This window comes from Chelonia mydas, chromosome 2 (assembly GCF_015237465.2).
Source record: "Chelonia mydas isolate rCheMyd1 chromosome 2, rCheMyd1.pri.v2, whole genome shotgun sequence".
Classification (NCBI taxonomy): domain Eukaryota; kingdom Metazoa; phylum Chordata; order Testudines; family Cheloniidae; genus Chelonia; species Chelonia mydas.
In genome coordinates this window covers 196,981,104-196,999,583 of record NC_057850.1, presented here as the reverse complement: position 1 = coordinate 196,999,583, position 18,480 = coordinate 196,981,104, and the positions used below count along the sequence as shown (strand labels likewise).

The 18,480-nt window shown below is 37.0% G+C and overlaps 1 protein-coding gene across 10 annotated transcripts in view; it reads right to left on the bottom strand.

Moving 5' to 3' along the window:
* TBC1D5 (TBC1 domain family member 5) overlaps window positions 1–18,480 on the bottom strand; it is a 472,491-nt gene that overhangs the window by 180,075 nt on the left and 273,936 nt on the right. For all 10 annotated transcript variants that reach the window (XM_037890457.2, XM_043540976.1, XM_037890455.2 and 7 more), the window contains 4 exons: window positions 9,378–9,480; window positions 3,098–3,186; window positions 1,546–1,596; window positions 1,383–1,452 (listed from right to left, as the gene is read on the bottom strand). In XM_037890457.2, coding sequence (XP_037746385.1) covers window positions 1,383–1,452; window positions 1,546–1,596; window positions 3,098–3,186; window positions 9,378–9,480 — 313 coding nt within the window. The remainder of the gene's footprint in view (window positions 1–1,382; window positions 1,453–1,545; window positions 1,597–3,097; window positions 3,187–9,377; window positions 9,481–18,480) is intronic.

The following is an 18,480-nucleotide window of genomic DNA, read 5'->3' as shown; positions in this document are numbered from 1 at the left end:
GGAAGGAATTTTCCCCTCATCACCAGATAGGCCTAGGTGGAGTAGAGGCTTTTTCGTCTTTCCCACATTGGGTTCAGAGAGGGCTTTGTTGATGTTAGGCATGAAGGGAGTTAGGCTAATATGTTGCAATTCATTATGTAAGTGTGGGGCGGATGTCCAGTGCAGGTACTTCACAAGGAAGGTATACACAGTCACTGGATAAATGGCTTGATAAAGGACTTAAAAAGGTGTTGGTTAAAGGAACAGAACAGGGCAGGGGTGTGCAGGATTCCTATGAATGGTATGGCAGGCTACCCCCCTTTCTTATAGCCCACTTAACCTCCTATGTGGTAGGGAGGATAGGAAGGTCCCAGCAACGGGTTGGCTAGGGGACCTGGATGAAAAAAGACAGGGGGCTGGTGGAAGCTCCCCAGGTAGTTATTGAATGAACTTGGGATTACTGGCACTGTGCCCTTTACCTGTCAGGCAGTCCTAGATATCTAGTAATAAAGTTGCTGCCTGATTAAAATCATATCGAGTGTATCCTGTCCTCCTTTCACTATAGCTGGACAATAAAGAACTCCCTCGTGTTTGGTCAATGTTCCCCATGTACTAGATATCTAATAATAAAGTTGCTGCCTGATTAAAATCATATCGAGTGTATCCTGTCCTTCTTTCACTATAGCTGGACAATAAAGAATTCCCTCGTGTTGGCTGCAACACTTTTTGAGTTATGAAACTGTCACATATAATGTTTACAAATTCCAAGGATATTTTAGTATTGGCAGCAGGAGACCTCCAGCATATGTCACTCAAACTGAAGTCACCTATGATCACACAGCTTTTTTCCCCGACACATTGTAGATTGCCTCCTTACAAAACTATCATCCTGTTCCCAATGTTTTCAGTGGTCTGTTAGGACATTGATCAATAAGCATTCAAATTTCTTCTGAGTTATCAGTGACTCAAAACAGGTAATGCCATTTCTCACACAGAGTGCCACTCCCCATCCCGTTTTGCACGCTCTATCCTTCTTAAATATGTGAACACACCATCATCATTAGAGGGAGGTCAGGGCAACAACGGTATGCAAGACAGAAGACTCTGCCCAGAACAAACTCAAGACAAACATCTGCTTACTCTACATAATGATCACCATTATTGCAGGTCAAACTGTAAACTGAATTACAATATACAACACAAGCAGTCAACTAGACAACTTTCTACAAGTGAGGCAACCTACAAGCAATTACTACCTACAAGGATACTCAGGAAGCCTACAAGGAATTTATTTTTTATTTAATTAAGAAGATGACTGTTACTTTCAACTTATTTCATTTTGCCGTGTTAAAGCATGTTCACTTGCAAGCACTATACATATATATTTTTAAAACAATATTTACCTTCTGACTGTCATGTTCAAATGTCGAAAACCAATGTTCTGCAGTTTTCATAAGATGTGTGAACATTGCACTGAGGGGAAAAAATGGAAATTTGATGTTAAATAATACATTGCCGGCAGAAGTAAAGGAAATGTAAACACAACAGGAAGTTGTTAAAACTTACTAGGCGTCATGTTCCAGATATTCAGGGTTCAAAAGCGCTTTCATTTCCTCACTGAAACAGCCAAGAGCGAACAATCAAAATTTGAGTATTTATTTTTGGTCAATGTTCCCCATGTACTATTATGTACTTATAAGCCAACTTTATATAAAGTGCAAATGAGAAAAACTAGCCTTTTTTTAATTAAAAAGAGTAACTCCATTGAACAAATGAAGTCTTTCCTTTCTATAAAGATCAAAAACAAATTAGCTGCCTTGTCTGAGCTACAATGAAGTAACCATCTAATTATTCCAAATAACAAATTACTGAATGTCACAATGTATTATTTGAATATGCTTGATCTAGACTAATTGATTACTGCACAATCTATCACTGTTTGTCCAAAACAAAAAAAATATGGTTACCGGTCAAATATGCAATATCAAAACATTAATTTATTTTGTTTTAATAGCTTCTATTTTTATTGTATTTTAACAGCAATTAATCAGTGACAGTATTCTTATCCATCTACTTTGCTGCCTAGCTCCCTTTTCAGTGGGGATGGAATGGGATGCTATGCATATTATGTGGTTATTCTGAGCATCCTGCAAGCTTACTTTCCACTGAAGAGCATCTTGTAATGCAACTTCAGGATTTCTAAAGATAGACACTGAATGAAAACAAATACATGTAAGCACACTCCATCCCTATGCTAACACTGATCTTAGACAATCTTGTTAAGTATTGCTAAGAGAGGTTATGTTATAACAGGGGTAATTAAATTATATTAATGCAGCTGGGTCCCAAAAGCAAGACAACTGCAAAATATGGCTGCACAACACTAAGTGATTCAAGCAGGCAACTTGTTAAAAAACAAGTAAAACCTTATTCATGGAGCAAGAGAATAAAAGGCATTTGAATTTAGTTGAGGGACAATCATGTGTGTTGCAATATTTATGTGTACACTATTTTAATGAAATGGAGAAACAATGCCTAAACTTAATATTACTTTGAAGTTAAATGACAGTCACATAATATAGCTATTAAAAATCTTGTATGGGATGAAAGAGTTATTGATCACTGCAATTTTTTTCTATAGTGATTATTTGAAGGTATGACAAGAAAATGTTGATACACAACTTATCCATTCCTGGACTGGACTTCTTTGATTTGCCTCCTCTCCACAATGACAGAGATTAAAGCACATCTGGGTCTTGTACAATGCAGTGAAAATAGGATATGTACCGGTTTTAAGTTGATACTTTTCCTCTGGTTGGTCCCTCTTTCTTTTTTCACTGACTAAAATGTAAGAATTACTTCTTCTCCAGAAAGCCCCTTTATGAGTTACTTTTGATTTTCATGGAGGTACGGGGCAATTAATACATCTCAAAGATTAACCTGTTAATCATGATAAAACAAAAAACTAATAAAAGAAAACTTAACTATCAGTTTTATTTGGATAGACCTTAAAGCCAATATGTTAATTCTACAGAAGATACAGTTAATTCTTAACTCTACAATAATATGGAAAAATGTGACAATTTCTATATTACATGGATAAATATACAACACTTGCCTTGGCTGTGCAGCTTCACTCGCATGTAAAAAAGCTTGGTGGTCACAATGCAGGATAAAGATTATAGGTGCTAAAAGTTCGTGCATACCCTAAACATTAAAAGGAAACAGAAGTACAGTAAGATGTTTCATTCATGCACCAGCGCAGTAATGCTCCACCTCAGCATCCAGCAGCCAATAGTATTAGAAGCAGCAGCATAATGAAAAGCAAGAAAATTTACATTCTTAGAATTGATTCATAATCAATGGGTTTTATTTTAAATTCTGATTAAACCTAAGTGTTTATTCGCCTATAAAATATGGGTAACAAGTTATTCTCCCTTTTCATAACATAACAGACAACAATTTGGCAACGGTAGACAAACCCGCACCTGGCAGTTACTCCAAAATCTATGTTCATAAATATGAATTTTATTTATGATAATTACAATCATGAGCTACAGTATCAAGATCTGCAATAAGGATAAATTATGAAATCTAAACTGACTTTTATTTGATAATGTTCCAAAACTGGGATCTCAGTAGCCTTTGGAAAAAACAAAGGCAGCTATTTGGGGAACTAGAAAATGAGATATCCATGCCTATGGAGACCAGAACAAAAGGTTTTTTTAAAGTATCTTCATTATGTTTATATTGAAGGATTTGTACGGAAAGATGTATAAAACCTTTGCCAGCCAATACATGGCAAAACTTTAGGGCTGTTCTATTTCAGATGTTTGGTATCTACACTGCAAAACCAAAAAACCCTGAGTCAAGAATGTGTAGGGGTTGAGCCAGTGATGGTGCCCTATTCAAACTCCTCCCACAATCTCAGATCAGATGAATATTTTGGATAGAATGATCAGCAGTGAAATACCTCATTATGTTGATATTTTAAACTGTCATCACTTAGCTGAAAAAGATTACACCCCATTAAAGAGATTAAAAAGACAAAGCAAACCTCTCCCAAATTATTGCTTCTGCCTCTATTTGTACCTATTGAGGTTACATCTGAAAGGCTTCCCCTTCTCCCTGACCACAATCAGAGACACTTAGGGTATCAAGCTGGTTCTTCAAAGAAGCCTAAACTCCCTTAGGCCCCTTTGATGATTCCAGCCTTAATTTTTAAAATGAAGAAAAAAAAAGAAAAAAAAAGCAACCCTCTGCAGAAACAGATGCAGCGTGAGAGAAAATACCATGCAGTACTGGTTCAGTCAGACACATTAGCACACATGAAATATATTAAAAGGTGTAATTTCATAAATATCTGTATTACTGTATTTCTCTTGCAGCTCACTTAGACAATTAATCCACCACTCTTTTTCAGGGACAATTGGATATTAAGAATTGGATATTCAGTGTTAAGTTCCCTAAAATTCCTAGAGTGTACTTAGATTTCTTGCATGCCAGTCAGGAGAGTATCTGACACAGATAGGACCACAAATCACCTTCTTGACCGCTTCACTAAACTGCCATTCCAGCCTCCTGCCACAAGTTGATGCAATTCATGTGGATGGGTGTGCCACAGCCAGTTAAACCACATGGAGCCCAGAACCACCAGATAGGTCCCTTCAGCCTCACAGAGGGAGGAGAAGCTCATCTGTAGAGTGTAGGGGTGCCAGAATAGAACAGCAGTAGTATGCTGAAAAGAAATTCCCTCTTCAATACCTACTCCTAGAACACAAGGGAGCAGGATATTGTAGGGAGAGGGGTGGCCCTTGAATAGGACAGAAATATTTGGAGGACAGGTTTTATGAGAGAGGTTATAGTATTACCAATCCCATACATTCAAAAATCATGAGTCAGCCCTCCCTCCCCAATCATAAGATTTTTAAACAATAAATTTGGAGGGTTTTCTCTTTGCCTTCCGATTTCTGAGCTTTTAGGGAACATTTGGGTAATGTTTTCAAGCTTTTCTCTGTAACAATGAGGATTAGAAATTTATGTTTGGGTGTTTTTTTTTAATTAAAGCATTTGATTATTCCATGAACGGGTGCCTTCAAAAAATTATCACATATGGCAAGACTTGTGATAAGATCACTAGTTAGCACCACCAGGTTTGGGAGAGAGGTATAGATCTGCAGCATGGGAGTGGGGAAGAGAAAGGAGAGTTTGGGAGGACCAGAGAGAGGAAGATCGACAAACCTGCCAAAAATACTGAGATAAATTGCAGGCTACGTAGGCTGTAATTTTATTGACTTCCCACCCCCTAAAAGTTAAGCATAAATATAAAATCTACTATTGTCTAAATCTTCTATCATCCCATACATATGAAAATTGTGTAAGAGAAATGAGGCTGCCAAGAATGGTTGTCTAACACAAACTGACTACCAAAAAATTAAACATACAAACTACAGAGTAAGAACATAAAAGGACATAAGATAGGATTAGTTATAGAAGATAAGAGCCCAGCATAGCACCCAATTTCCCAATATTACAGCATAATAACTTGTGAATAAAGCAGAATCATTAAGTGACTATCCACATAAAACAGTAAAAGAGCAAATGGATGATAAAATATCAGGATTTCAAAAAGACACCTCTGTTCTTCAGTTAAAGGAGTACTTTAAACATTTAGAGATTTTTGGCTTGGTAGTAGAAGCCACTAGTGTATTATATACACATATTTTTCTACAGTACATCAACAGTTTACTAGAACTTTTTAGTGTTAATAAAAGGGTTGACAGAATTCAGATAATTTTATGACACTTGCCAACAACAGCAAAATGCTGATTTCATAATACAGTCCCTGGTTTTAAAAGAAAACCAGAAATACAGCATTTCTAGAAATGAAATACAAATTGACACATTTCAACATTATATTGAAAAAGACAATAAAATTATGAGTGAACAATGGTTGACCTAATGGCTTAGCTTAATTATTTTATTTCTCTTCAATTAACTAGAGCCAGAATTTTGGCACCCAAATTTGTACGGCCTTTTGAAGATAATGTTAATGATCATTTTAACATATTTTTATGAAAAATAAATATACTCGCTTTACACTTCTACACATACCAATGCTTTTTAGAAAATCAAAGATCCACTGATGTTTAAATCTTAAAAGTCTCTATTACTGTTTTGCAATATTCTGTTCACCCTATTCTATATGACTGGGGAGAGTAGCATATTTTGCTAGTCAAATAAAATCTTACTTTACATTGGTCAAAAAAAGACAATGAAACCTACTACAAACACTCTTTCTCTCTGTCTCTCTATAATATACACACACACACATATTGAACAAACATACAAATTGTTCCTTGTAAGAAAGCATTGTAAAACTTTGCTGATATTGTGAATTAAATGTTTAAGTACAGTAATAGTTTCAATTAAAAGCTGTGAACTTGACCACTTGTATAACTGATGAGGTATAACACTGTTCCAGACCTTGGAAATCTACAATCTAGCTAGGTTTATATGGACCCAAGTCACTGTAGACCCAGGGTGCCTCCCAAACATTTAAACCCAAAACTAATAATAACAAGCTCTCTTGTTCTTCCACACAAGCCATTTGGAGAAATAGCTTCATTAACATAAAAGGTTTTTGTTTGCTTGTTTACATTTGTGTACGAATAGGTGTTTGTTGTGTAGAAACTGAGAGAAAGGTACGTCACTTGTAATTAGTTCTCAAACTTGTTATTACACCAATTTCTTAAAGGACTGACTTCCATAATTTAGGTCCAGTTCCTGTAAAAATGTTATCTACTGCATGTATGAATCTTCTCCTACCAGTTAACTGTTGCAATGTACCAAGGAATGTAGCTCTCATGGGAGATCATGATCACAAAGGCAGAGGGGATCTCAAAGGTAGCTAGGGCCAGTCCCATGAAGGGCTTTGACTATCAGGGCAAACACATTCTACTGGACTTTGTGGTTCCCTTGGGAGCCAGCATGGAACACTTGAGTGATGTGTTAGTGCAACTCTAACTGCTAAGCAGACCAGCGCTATGTTTTGTATCAGATGAACCTATTTTAGGATTTGTGGCTTCATTCCTAGAAACAAAATGAAATAAGCAAGGCTGAATAAGTGGATTATCATTGGACAGGTATTTGACAGGGTTAAGAGACACCAAAAATTATATGCTGACCTCACCACACATGCAGCACTTCTTGTCAGCTAGTCCTTGACACAGTATTGACAGGGGCTTTGAAAGAGAAAGTCATCTACAGGCAAGAGGGCCAAGAATACAAAGAAAAGATGGTTATTATTGATGATAGTTTTGTGGAGGCATTCTTGATTCAAGAATGCAGATCCTGGAAACAAGTAGTGGTGATGGGAAGGGACAAAGAAGAGAAAGATTAGTTGGCTGTTTTGTGACTTTGGCACAGCACCACAATTCTTGGCTACTGCACTGAACACTCGTCATAGATATTAGCCATTTTTCATCATTCCAATTAATTTTATTTTCTCCCCTTTACCCCTCTCTTTACTCTCATGGCAACCTTCTTCTGAAATGACTGCACTGTTGAAGTGACACCAGTCAAAAACAGAGGTAAAAAGAAGTTTTCTTTCTCAACAGCCTGTAGGCTCGCAAAATTGAACCTGTTCTTTTATCTGCCTATGTTCATTTAGCCCACCAAGCAGTCTTTATTAAAGCCGAGGCATCAGGCAGTCAAAGTTCATTAATACCATTTATATAATCTCTGCAGTTTCAATTAACTCAGCAAGACACTCTACTACATGATAACAGTCTCATTAATTCAATAAAATCCCATAACTATTAACAATATGGTCTATGTTAAACGGGGTGTCACCTAGTACAAAATAATAGCTTTAACAGCTTGTGATGAAACTCAGTGTGTTTTTTTTTTTAATTTGATCTAGCTAAATATTCAAGCCTTACGTAGCAAGGTATTATTTCTCTGTAAGGAATCTACAGGATTTTAAACACAAGCAGGGGGTAATTAAGTCCTTTTAAGTCATATCAAAGAGTGAAATTATACTTCTTGTTTAATAAATGATACTCTAAATTAGCTAGAATGTGATCTTCCATCTCCCCCATCACCTCCTCATCACATATACTCTGGGTTATATTCACTAGAAATGAGGAAGGCTGGGTACTGTTGGAGTGTTTTCTTCAACAGTGCCCTGAAAAATACAGCTTGCTGATCTAATTTTTTCTCTCCATGACACAAGGTAGCTCTCTACTCACAGTCCATCAAAAATAAAAAATTGCCAGCTGATAGAGATTTGCTGCTTTTGTTAACTGTATATTTGATTTTCGATACCATCTACAAGACAGCTCTTGATAAGTTGCTGCTTCAACTCAAATATGCGGATCTTTTCATGAGACACAAATAATTTCCTAGCTTGGGGATGGAGTGGTTGCAGAATGTGTGAAAGGATACACTATGTTATAAAGATTTGTATGCTTACAGCAACTCTGCATTTTTGTCATAAAACATTTTCTGTCTACGTAAAGTTTCTCGACAGTTTAGTCCTTGTTCATAGTTACTCAGTTCTTAGTCTCAGCACAGTATGTTAAATTACTCCTAAAGTAAACATAAAATATTCTGATTTCTATGTTTCTTTCAGTACTGTACATGAGGCTTGTTAAAGCATTTAAACATTATGCTCATTTTAAAACCTTAAGAGCAAATGCTGAATTTAACTTTCATCTTAAAAGGAATGCACAATTGGTGCATTTGAAATGCTATCTTTTACCTTTTAACAGTAAGAGACTACTGGTTTGAGTAGATATTCTATCTAGTAATATAATGAAACTCATTAACATATATATTGATAAAAAGATTTAAAACTTTTCAACTGCACCCACTATACTGCATCATATTTTGGTGCTGTAGAATATGGTCAAGGGCCAAACAGCGAACGTACAGTATATCTGCATCATGTTGTAGAAACCAGAGAAGAATTTCAAATGTTATGTGTGTTGTAAAACTGCTTGATTATCCCCTATCAACTCTTCAACTTCTTTATATTGTTATTCAGTATCATATATTTTAACGGTGGTGCATGTATTCAAGTATTTATCCATCTAAGCCCAGAAAAGCTTTTGGTTTAAAAGAGGTTGTTAATAAACATATTCAGAAAAGTTGGAAGATAAGATTTAGCAGCTTACAGAAGACAATTTGAGGGAATGTCTTATCATGAGGAGGAAGCATATGTGCTTGAATGAGCTTACTTTTCTTACCATGCAGCTGACAAGTAGCTCTTTGATTACTTAAGCATTATGATACAACTTTGGATACAATAAAACCTACATTATTGTTCAATCATTTGTCAAGCTCTATAGAAAATGTTGAGTCAATGGATGCCACCTGTATGATATTTTCATTACCTGTTTATAAAGCAACTGCTCATTTTCTCTAGCATAACAGAACAGAACATCTGTAAGAATTTTTCTCACACATTCTTGCTGGAAATACTGCATTTCAGGAAATCTGAAAAAAGAAAAACACTCTATTAATGTAAACCACATAGCTCACAAAAACTACCTCAGACACTTGATTTAGATATAAACCTGGGCATCTATAAACGGTCCTAGGTATGCTATAATATCTGTTTTCCCATTTTCTCTGCGTATTGTGGTTCTGCTGGAATAACAATTAAAGGAAAAAGTTGTGGTATTTATTTTGCAAACAAAACTTTGTGAACCATATAATTTAGCATATGTCAAGCCTAAGTATATATCACATTTAATGCATAATACCCTATGATTAAAGACTAGAGTTACACAAGAACAAAATTAAATGACAGGCAGATTGTTTTAATTACCAAATGTTTTGTAAGTAACCGCTCCTGAAGCCAGGGTGTGAGGGACACGTTGTCCAGGCTTGCTGCAGAAAGGTAGCAGTGCTTTAGAGGCAGCAAGCAAGGCAGCACTCACTCTCCCACCCCTCGAGATGCAAATATCAGGTTGAGTTAGGACCTGCTACGGGCATTGTCACTCCTTTTTAGGAGCGATGGGAAGGAATTTTTCCCTCACCACCATATTGGCATAGATGGAATCAGGTTTTTCGCCTTCCCCACATCGGGTATCAGGGAGGACCTATTATGGTGAGGAGGAAAGGGGGTTCAGGCTATACGTCACAACTTATTTTGTAAGTGTGGGGCAGATGTCCAGTGCAGGTACTCCATAGGGAAGCATCCAGTAACCAGATAAATGGCCTGGTAAAGGACTTGAAAACGAGGTGCTGGTTAAAGGAACGAAACGAGGAGTGGTTCAGGGATCCTATGATTGGTACGGAAGAGAGCCAACCCCCCTTTCTTATAGCCCACCTTACTCCTCCTTCCAGGGGTTGTGGGTGGGAGATGGTAAGGTCCAAGCCATGAGTTGGCTGGAGGACCTAGATGGAAAATTAAGTGGGGCTGATGGCTGGGTAGTTCTGCCCGGTAGTCCCAGTCATCTAATAATAAAGTTTCAGTCAAATTAAATCCATATCAAGTGTCTCCTATCCTTCTTTCGGGATAGCCGGACAATGTGACTGACCTGGAAAATCTAATCCACAAGACAGCGTGCCATATAAGAACATGATGCCTGCTGTCAGAGTTCCAAAGTTTGGAGGTCCCATGGCTTTTCCTTGAAGAGACCCTTGCTCTGCCTTAGAACCATGCCTTGCTCAAGTAGAGAGTAAAAAGATGGAATGAGTGGGCAGGGGAGTGGGGAAGCAGCTGCCAAAGCAAGGGGGGAAGGCTTCTTCCCGCCTGTACCCAGACTCCTGCTATAAGATCTAGCAAACCGGGGACTGTGCTGCTCTCAGAAGGTGGTGTGTGACCTACCATAACATCTCCAATTGCTTCTACTTCCAGTTTGTGCCCACCTGTTGATCAGTTCTGCACTAAAGGATTCAAAAATAGCTCAGGATGTATTCATGATATGGCAAAAGAGACTACTAGTCATTAAAAACATTTGATTTCAAGAAAACGAAACACTGAAGAAACACAAGGCCTCAAATAATTAAAATATACTTGCTTGAATGCTTTGAATGTGATTGAGGTTGGAAATTGCAACTGAAATATCAGGACTATCTTGCTATTTCAAGATCAGTACTCAGTCCTTATCTCCAATTGCAAGATTAAAAAATGGACAAAGGAAGCCACTAAAAATAATACAACCGATACATTCGCTGATTTGTTTCAGAGTAACAGCCGTGTTAGTCTGTATTCGCAAAAAGAAAAGGAGTACTTGTGGCACCTTAGAGACTAACCAATTTATTTGAGCATGAGCTTTCGTGATCTACAGCCGTATATTCATCAAAATGGTATACAGGGAGTACAAGTGTGGAGATAAATATATATCAAAGTTCAATAATTTGTGCTTAGTTCTGTGGACTCTTAAGGTATTTTTATAAAAAGGGATGCTGTAATAAATGTTTTACTATGTCATGAAGATGTCTAGGAAATTGCTCATAAAACTCTGGGACCTGATCAATAGATAATGGGAGTTGCATTCACAACTGAAGAAATAATAGGGTTCCTGAAGCTCTTGAGGTCTAGCAAACTGCCATTTATCTAGTCCTGTTGAAACTTTCTATAATGCCTAATCATCCTATATCAGATTTTCAGAAGCAGCAGTCTCACGTATCACCTTAATTTCAAGAAATCACTTGATACTTTTGCAGAAATAAAATTTATGACAGGAGAGAATGAGCTATGAACAAGTGTTAAAAAACTTAAGAGGAAGGAAATAGAAGATGTCAGAAGCCTGGGGAAAATCCTATTGCCCAGCAATCCGGGGCAATGCAAATATTAATGTGTAACTACTGGCAAGCAATGTATTCCTGTACAATCTGCTCCTTGGACATTCAAAGGAGAGGCAAACTGAAGGGTTAAAATTATACAGGATGTGCCTCAAAAAATAAGCCCACACCAAAGCTGTCTGTATTTGAGAAGGCTCCACACTTGTGAGAAATAGTGACTGTTTGAAACAGTAACAAACAAAAGAGGAAGGTATGGTGCAGAGAACTAGACAAAAGAATAGAAGAACACTTCAAAAGATAACTCAGAACTGTAGTTTCTATTGGGCAGCAGACTGATTGTTGACACTTATTCCTAAAAGTCTGCTTAATTTTTCTAGTAATTAAAATAAACACACAGCAGTGGCTCACAACTCCCAAAGAATGCCTTGTGTTTAAGTTTTCACATTCCAGGCTGTGAATAGGTGCATATGTGAAACCTGGTTGTGTGTGCACGAGCAAGTATTTTGTGTATATTACACAGGAACAATGAAGGTAGAACAGTCATTCATATGTCTCTACTGTCCACCTCTAAGAGTGTGAAAATGTAAACACAAGCTGCTATTTTGGTGTGATCACCCAAATATGGCAGGTTTTTCTTCTTTAACATTATAACACTGGGCAGATTATCAAGATTAACATGCCAAAATCAATTCTATTCAATTACTCATAGAAATGTTTTTGCTTCAGTTAGATTAAAAATGTGATACTGAGGGAGAGGTGTGAGGGCTTGAAGTTATTCCTTTAAAATATCCAAAAATTTGGGCAAACATACATTTTTATCATAAGACTGAACAATGTTTTGAATGGGTATTGGGACAGCCTCTTCTAACCTTTTCCTCTATCATAGATGATAACAGTGAGAGAATGCTATAGCAGAACAGTTGAGGGAGGAGATAAAAAAAGTGAAACACTGCAGCATAGTTTTCATTATTCACACTTATTTTGTAAAGAGAATAATTTATTGTATTGTATTGTATGTTATTGTATTTACCATTCAAAAGGAATTTGCAAATATACAATGGAAAAGATAGATTAGATAGAGGCTCAGATGGTGCTCAACAGTTGGAACAGTTTAATTATCTTAGGTCTTTAGCATCAATTCCTATGTCAGAAACTATAGCCCAAAAGGAAGTATAACAGGAAATATCTGCTTGGAGAAAGACAAGTGAGTGATTGTGGATAAAACTATACAGTGCCAAGCATAACGGGGCCTCTAGGTGCTACCAAACTACAAATTATCCAAAAATAAAAGCTTCATGTAAAGTAGAATATGAACAGGACATAAGGTACTCCAGTTAGGTACTTCTGCCTTCTATGTCTGGCTTTTGCGCTGTCTTGTTGTGCCTTGCTGTGTAAGTTACTTAACTCTGTGGCTTAGGTTAGCCAGCTGCATAGTGGATACAATACTGCTAACCCCAAATGTTAAAAAATAATGAGAATTATTCAGAAATCATTTTAAAGACAAATTGGGAGTTCTTTCATTTAGCTGCTGGGTTTTGAGCCACTCGAATTCAGTGGGATCACACTTTCATGCTTTTCGCCACAACCATGAGGGCTAGAACCATTTTTTTAAATGAAAACTCAGATTCTCACATATTCATTTGATTCCAGTAGCCGAGATTAAGGAAAACACCAATTGTAATGCGACTTGAGAGAAAACTGTGAGAGTTAGCAACACTGTGGGTACTCACAGAAATAATAAAATCTTAATTATTTAATGCTTAAAAATGCTTTGGAATCCTCAGATGTGAGCCATTATACAAATGCCAAGCACTGAGGCACAGTTAAGTGACTTGAAAATGGTGGCATTAAAGAGAACAAGCAAGGTAGTACGTAGTGCCATTACTACGGATGTTAGTGCCCAAGGCGAGCAAGCATATTTGTGCCCCCAACTAGAGTCCTGCCTAGGGCTATTTTTTTTAATCCCGCTCCCATCCTGCCCCACAATACCTACTCCCACCCACTCCTGCATTATTTGTTGAATTTTAATCCCACTATTAAGGCAACAGGTCCTGTAGGATCCCAATCCCGGAGGGTAGCGGGACTGGGATCCCACAGGTCCCGCTGCCATAATAGCGGAAGTGGGATAAGAAGTCAACAAGCAATGTGGGAACACTGGGAGCAGGTACTGGAGGTTGGGATGGGAGCGGGATTAAAGAAAGAGAGTCCTCCCACGCCGCAAACAACATGAACGTCCCAGCCAGCAGCCGCCACTCTCTGGCTGCCCAGCTTTGAAGGCAGCGCTGCCAGCAGCGGCACCGCAGAAGGAAGGGTGGCATGGGATGGGAACTGGACCCGCGGATCCCAGTCCCACTGCAGGGCTCTACCCCCTACCATTTCTTTTGTCCACCCCATTTTTTTGCCTCCTCCTCCATCAGCTTTGTGCCCTACATGGCTACCACGTTCACCCTGTCCTGATTACGGCCCTGGTATTGGGCTGAAGAATATAACATTTTCCTGGCATTTGATGGGAATAACGTTAGACCAACAGTTGGAAACTTGTCTGCATTTGTAAATCACATTACTCAAAAGGAAGGACACATCTGAGGCTTCAAAGGTACAGTACAGCAGATGGCAATCAACGTAATTTAGGATTTTGAAGAGATTATTTATGAAGGACTGTTATTCAGCCCTGCCCTACGGAGTTTAGGAAAGAAAGAAACAAAGAAAACTCAAAAATGCGCAAAGATATCTCTGAGTATCTACAATATCAGAGATTCTGGAAGGAAGGATAAAAATGAATTCATGAATAAGCTGGCTGAAGTGTTAATTATGGTAAATGCGAACACAAGAGACCACGATGCTTAAGAAGGAAGAATTTTACAGAGAATGTTAGAGTACAATGAGAGTCTGTTTTACAAGTACAGTACCTTCAGATCAAAAGAAGTAGGAAACATTTTAGAAAAAAGTAGGGTACTACGTCTAATTACAGCTCAGAGTGAGGATCACATTAAAAACAGGCATTTTATCATCATGTTTTATTGCAGCTAGTGGGAGCAAATGAATTAGCACTGAAGTCTGCTTTAAAAAAATACCCTCACTTCATACAAGTGAAAGTCAGGGTGAGTGAATTGTTTTTCTAAAAGTTAATTTAAGGTATTTAGGGGCTCCAGAGGGACATTTTTCTTTCTTTTTCTCAGACAGATCCCCTACCCTCTGCTCAACTTTATCAGCATGGGTGGGGAAACCCCACCAAGGACTGCATAAGCTGCCAGAAGAGCAGAAGCTATTGCTACTATTTCAACACTTTGGGGTTGGAGGAGGAAAGAAAAGAAACTGTCCCTTTCCCCAGGAATATCGGACTACCCAAAGACAACAGGGGGCCTGTGAAGAAATGAGTTTCTAGGCATACCCAAAGAAATAGGCCAAATAGGGGAAAGACAGCAGCAGGCACAGTGGGAGAAGAGAAAAATACCTCTCCCCAAAATAACAGGTTGAAACTACAGGAAAGAACAGAATCATCAGACATACAGATTAACATAATTTGTTGAGGAAGAGTCAAAACTGCTTTTGTAAAGGGAAATCATGCCTCACTAAGGTACAGAGAAGGTCAATAAAAATGATTAAGGGTATGGAACAGCTTCTGTATGAGGTTAAAAAGACTGGGACTGTTCAGCTTGGAAAAGAGGTGAGTAAGGGAAGATGTGATAGAGGTCTATAAAATCATGAATGGTGTGGAGAAAGTGAATAAGGACATGTTATTTACACCATCACACAACACAAGAACCAAGGGGCACCCAATGAAATTAGCAGGCAGCAGGTTCAAAATAAACAAAAGGAAGTACTTCTTCACACAACACACCGTCAACCTGTGGAACTCATTGTAAGGGGATGTTGAAGGCCAAAAGTGTAAGTGGGTTCAAAAAGAGAATTCAATGAATGTGTGGTAGATAGGCCCATCAACTGCATAGATGCTCCTTTCCTTCCAGCTCTCTCATAAGCTTGGAAAGGAGGACAAAGCTGCTCTACTTCACCTCTCTCAAGCTAAGTTGCTTTTCTTTGAAACAATAGCAGCTGCCACTACTTCTCTTCAGACATATAGATCTTGATGTACAAATTCATGTTAGCAGCAGGCAGAGGTTCTATTGTGAAATGGAAAACACAGGAGATGGTCCAGTGGGGATCCCTACAAATTATTTTAACTTGGAATGTTTGAGAGACAGGTTCAAGACTGGGTATTCGGAATCCTAACCTAAAAGAAAAGAAGGTGATGAAAGTGAGTGGACTGGTATCTTAATCTGAGTACACAGATGTATCCTCACAAAACAAAATAACGTATACACATTATATAGCATTAAAATAAATTTTTGCATCTGAGGTGAAACAGTTGGTTTCTGAGACAGAGAGCAGGGAAGAACTTTTAAAAGCTATGCTTTAGCTTCTACATATTTTATTAATAGAAAATACACCAGCATTGTTCTTTAGTGCATTTGCTGAATGATGGCAATTATTCATGACTTTCTTACATCTACTGCGAGTAACTATTGTGTATGCTCAGATAGGAATTTCTTTTTTAGTGGAATAATATAATATAGTATTATAGTGGCAGCCTGGTAGTGGCTGCTATACATAATTAAGGTTAGGTTAGTACTTTCGTTATAACCGCCTATTTTCACAGCTTTCTGAAAAGCTTCACATTTGAGGATGAAACTAACTATGCTTGGTTAAAGCTCAGATACAAATATTTCTGTAGAGCTGAAGAAAAATCAATTCTGATACCTCTCAGCTCTTGGACAGCAAAACAAGAAACTTCATCATTGAGATTTTCATCACTAATAACTTAAAAATGGCTCAACGAAAACCTTTAATACTTTGCTTGTAAATAGCTACGAAGGAATAGGCCCTTTTCCCAGATTTAAGTTGAAAAATATTCAAATATTAAATTCTTTAAAAGTCAGTTCTGAATATGTTGAATAACATGCTAAAATTGTAGCAGGGCCTAATAAGCCATGCCCACAATCTGACATTCCCAATGCAGTGTTCCAGTGTGGCTTCGTGGGGGATTGTAAATGTCTGATTGAAAAACACACCATAATTCTCAAAAAATGCAAATTACAGTTCTATCTTTCTGTTGCTCTTTCAGGTATGCGGCTGCCATGTTAACCCAGCCTTGTAGAAAAATGTTTTCAGCAGTGGAAAATGTATGAATTCACCTCTCTCAGAGTCCCATTTATCTAAATTAATTTTGAAATTTAAAATTTAGAGCCTATTACAGAAACTCCAACCTAAAAAAAAAAAAAGTATCACATTTCTGTCCAAGTTTATTAATGCTTAGTATTGTTACACTTAAGATTACTGTAACTGAAAGATTAAAGAAAATGATTTTTTGCAGTTTTTCTAATGTGGTTACTCTGTGCTTGTGTATGCAGCTACTTTCTCAGATTCACATGTACAACAAGCTAATCCATTTCCTCTGTTGGATTGTGAGGGTATTTCATGCAATAACAAGGTAAATTAAAACTTTTTTAAAACATGGGAAGTCATAAAAATGGCACCCCAAACCATTTTTAATTTTATATTTATTTATGATATTTAAAATTGATGGAGTCCCATTAAATGCTAACTCTGGCAATTTAACCTACCTTCCGCCCACCCATTTTTAATAAGAATTTAAATGAAAATTATGAATACAACATTAAAAACTGTTTTAAACACAAAAGCCAGGAAATGTAAACTCTAATATTTTCATAGAAAAATTAACTTCACCCACTTTACATATAACATGTTTTATGATTAGCTAGGCAATTAAATAAGTACGTACCGTATGTGCAATGTAGGTAAATTAATGTTACTATGAGAATTTTAACTTTCACACTTCATGACTTTTTTGATACTGATGACTTGTGATGAAGCACTGTTATTTTTGGACGTAGACAACATTTTGGATAAATGGCTACGCAGAATGTTCATTATTCACATTTATTTAAATAAATGGACAACAAAGATATCCATTCGTTGTACTCCATTGCTAATGCCAGAGCGGTCTGGACTTTATATTCTTTTTTTTTACAATGGTCCTCTAACCACCATATCTATCATTATACTAATATACATTCCCCAGTTATAGTTTAGATATGTATATATTTAATCTTAGAACATCCTGAACCATTTCCATTTACAAACAAAAATTACCATCTGTGACAACTTACATTAAAATCTGAGTATGCTTTAATTATACTACAGACAAAAATGTATTCAAACAGGCCTAGGGATGGACATACAAAATATTCCAGAAACCAGTATTAATGATTCTTCCTCATTGCTTTGTTTTTATACATTTATATAGTAAATGAAATGGGTTAAAGACAAGGGTTTTTAAAAGACTGACCAATGCTATTTTATTTCAAGTTATAAGTAAAATGTATGCCATCTAGTGTAGTAACATGTCACATATTTAAAAAACTATAATTGAATATAATTAGATTTACACATTACAGTCAGTAATCCAACCCTGATGAAATATTTTCAGGAACTGAATATTCTAACTCAGAAAAGTTTCTAAACAGGAAAGACCTAAGGGCCAAAAAGATGAAAGAATAGTCACAGAGATGTTAGGGCAAATTTTAAAAGGCATCTGTGACAAACAACACTAGAAAAATGGTACTTAAAAATAGAAATGCTAAACTTCTCTCGATGAATGACATTTCTCACTAATTATATACTGCTTTTATTATTGATTGAATAAGTGTTAAGAATTACAGA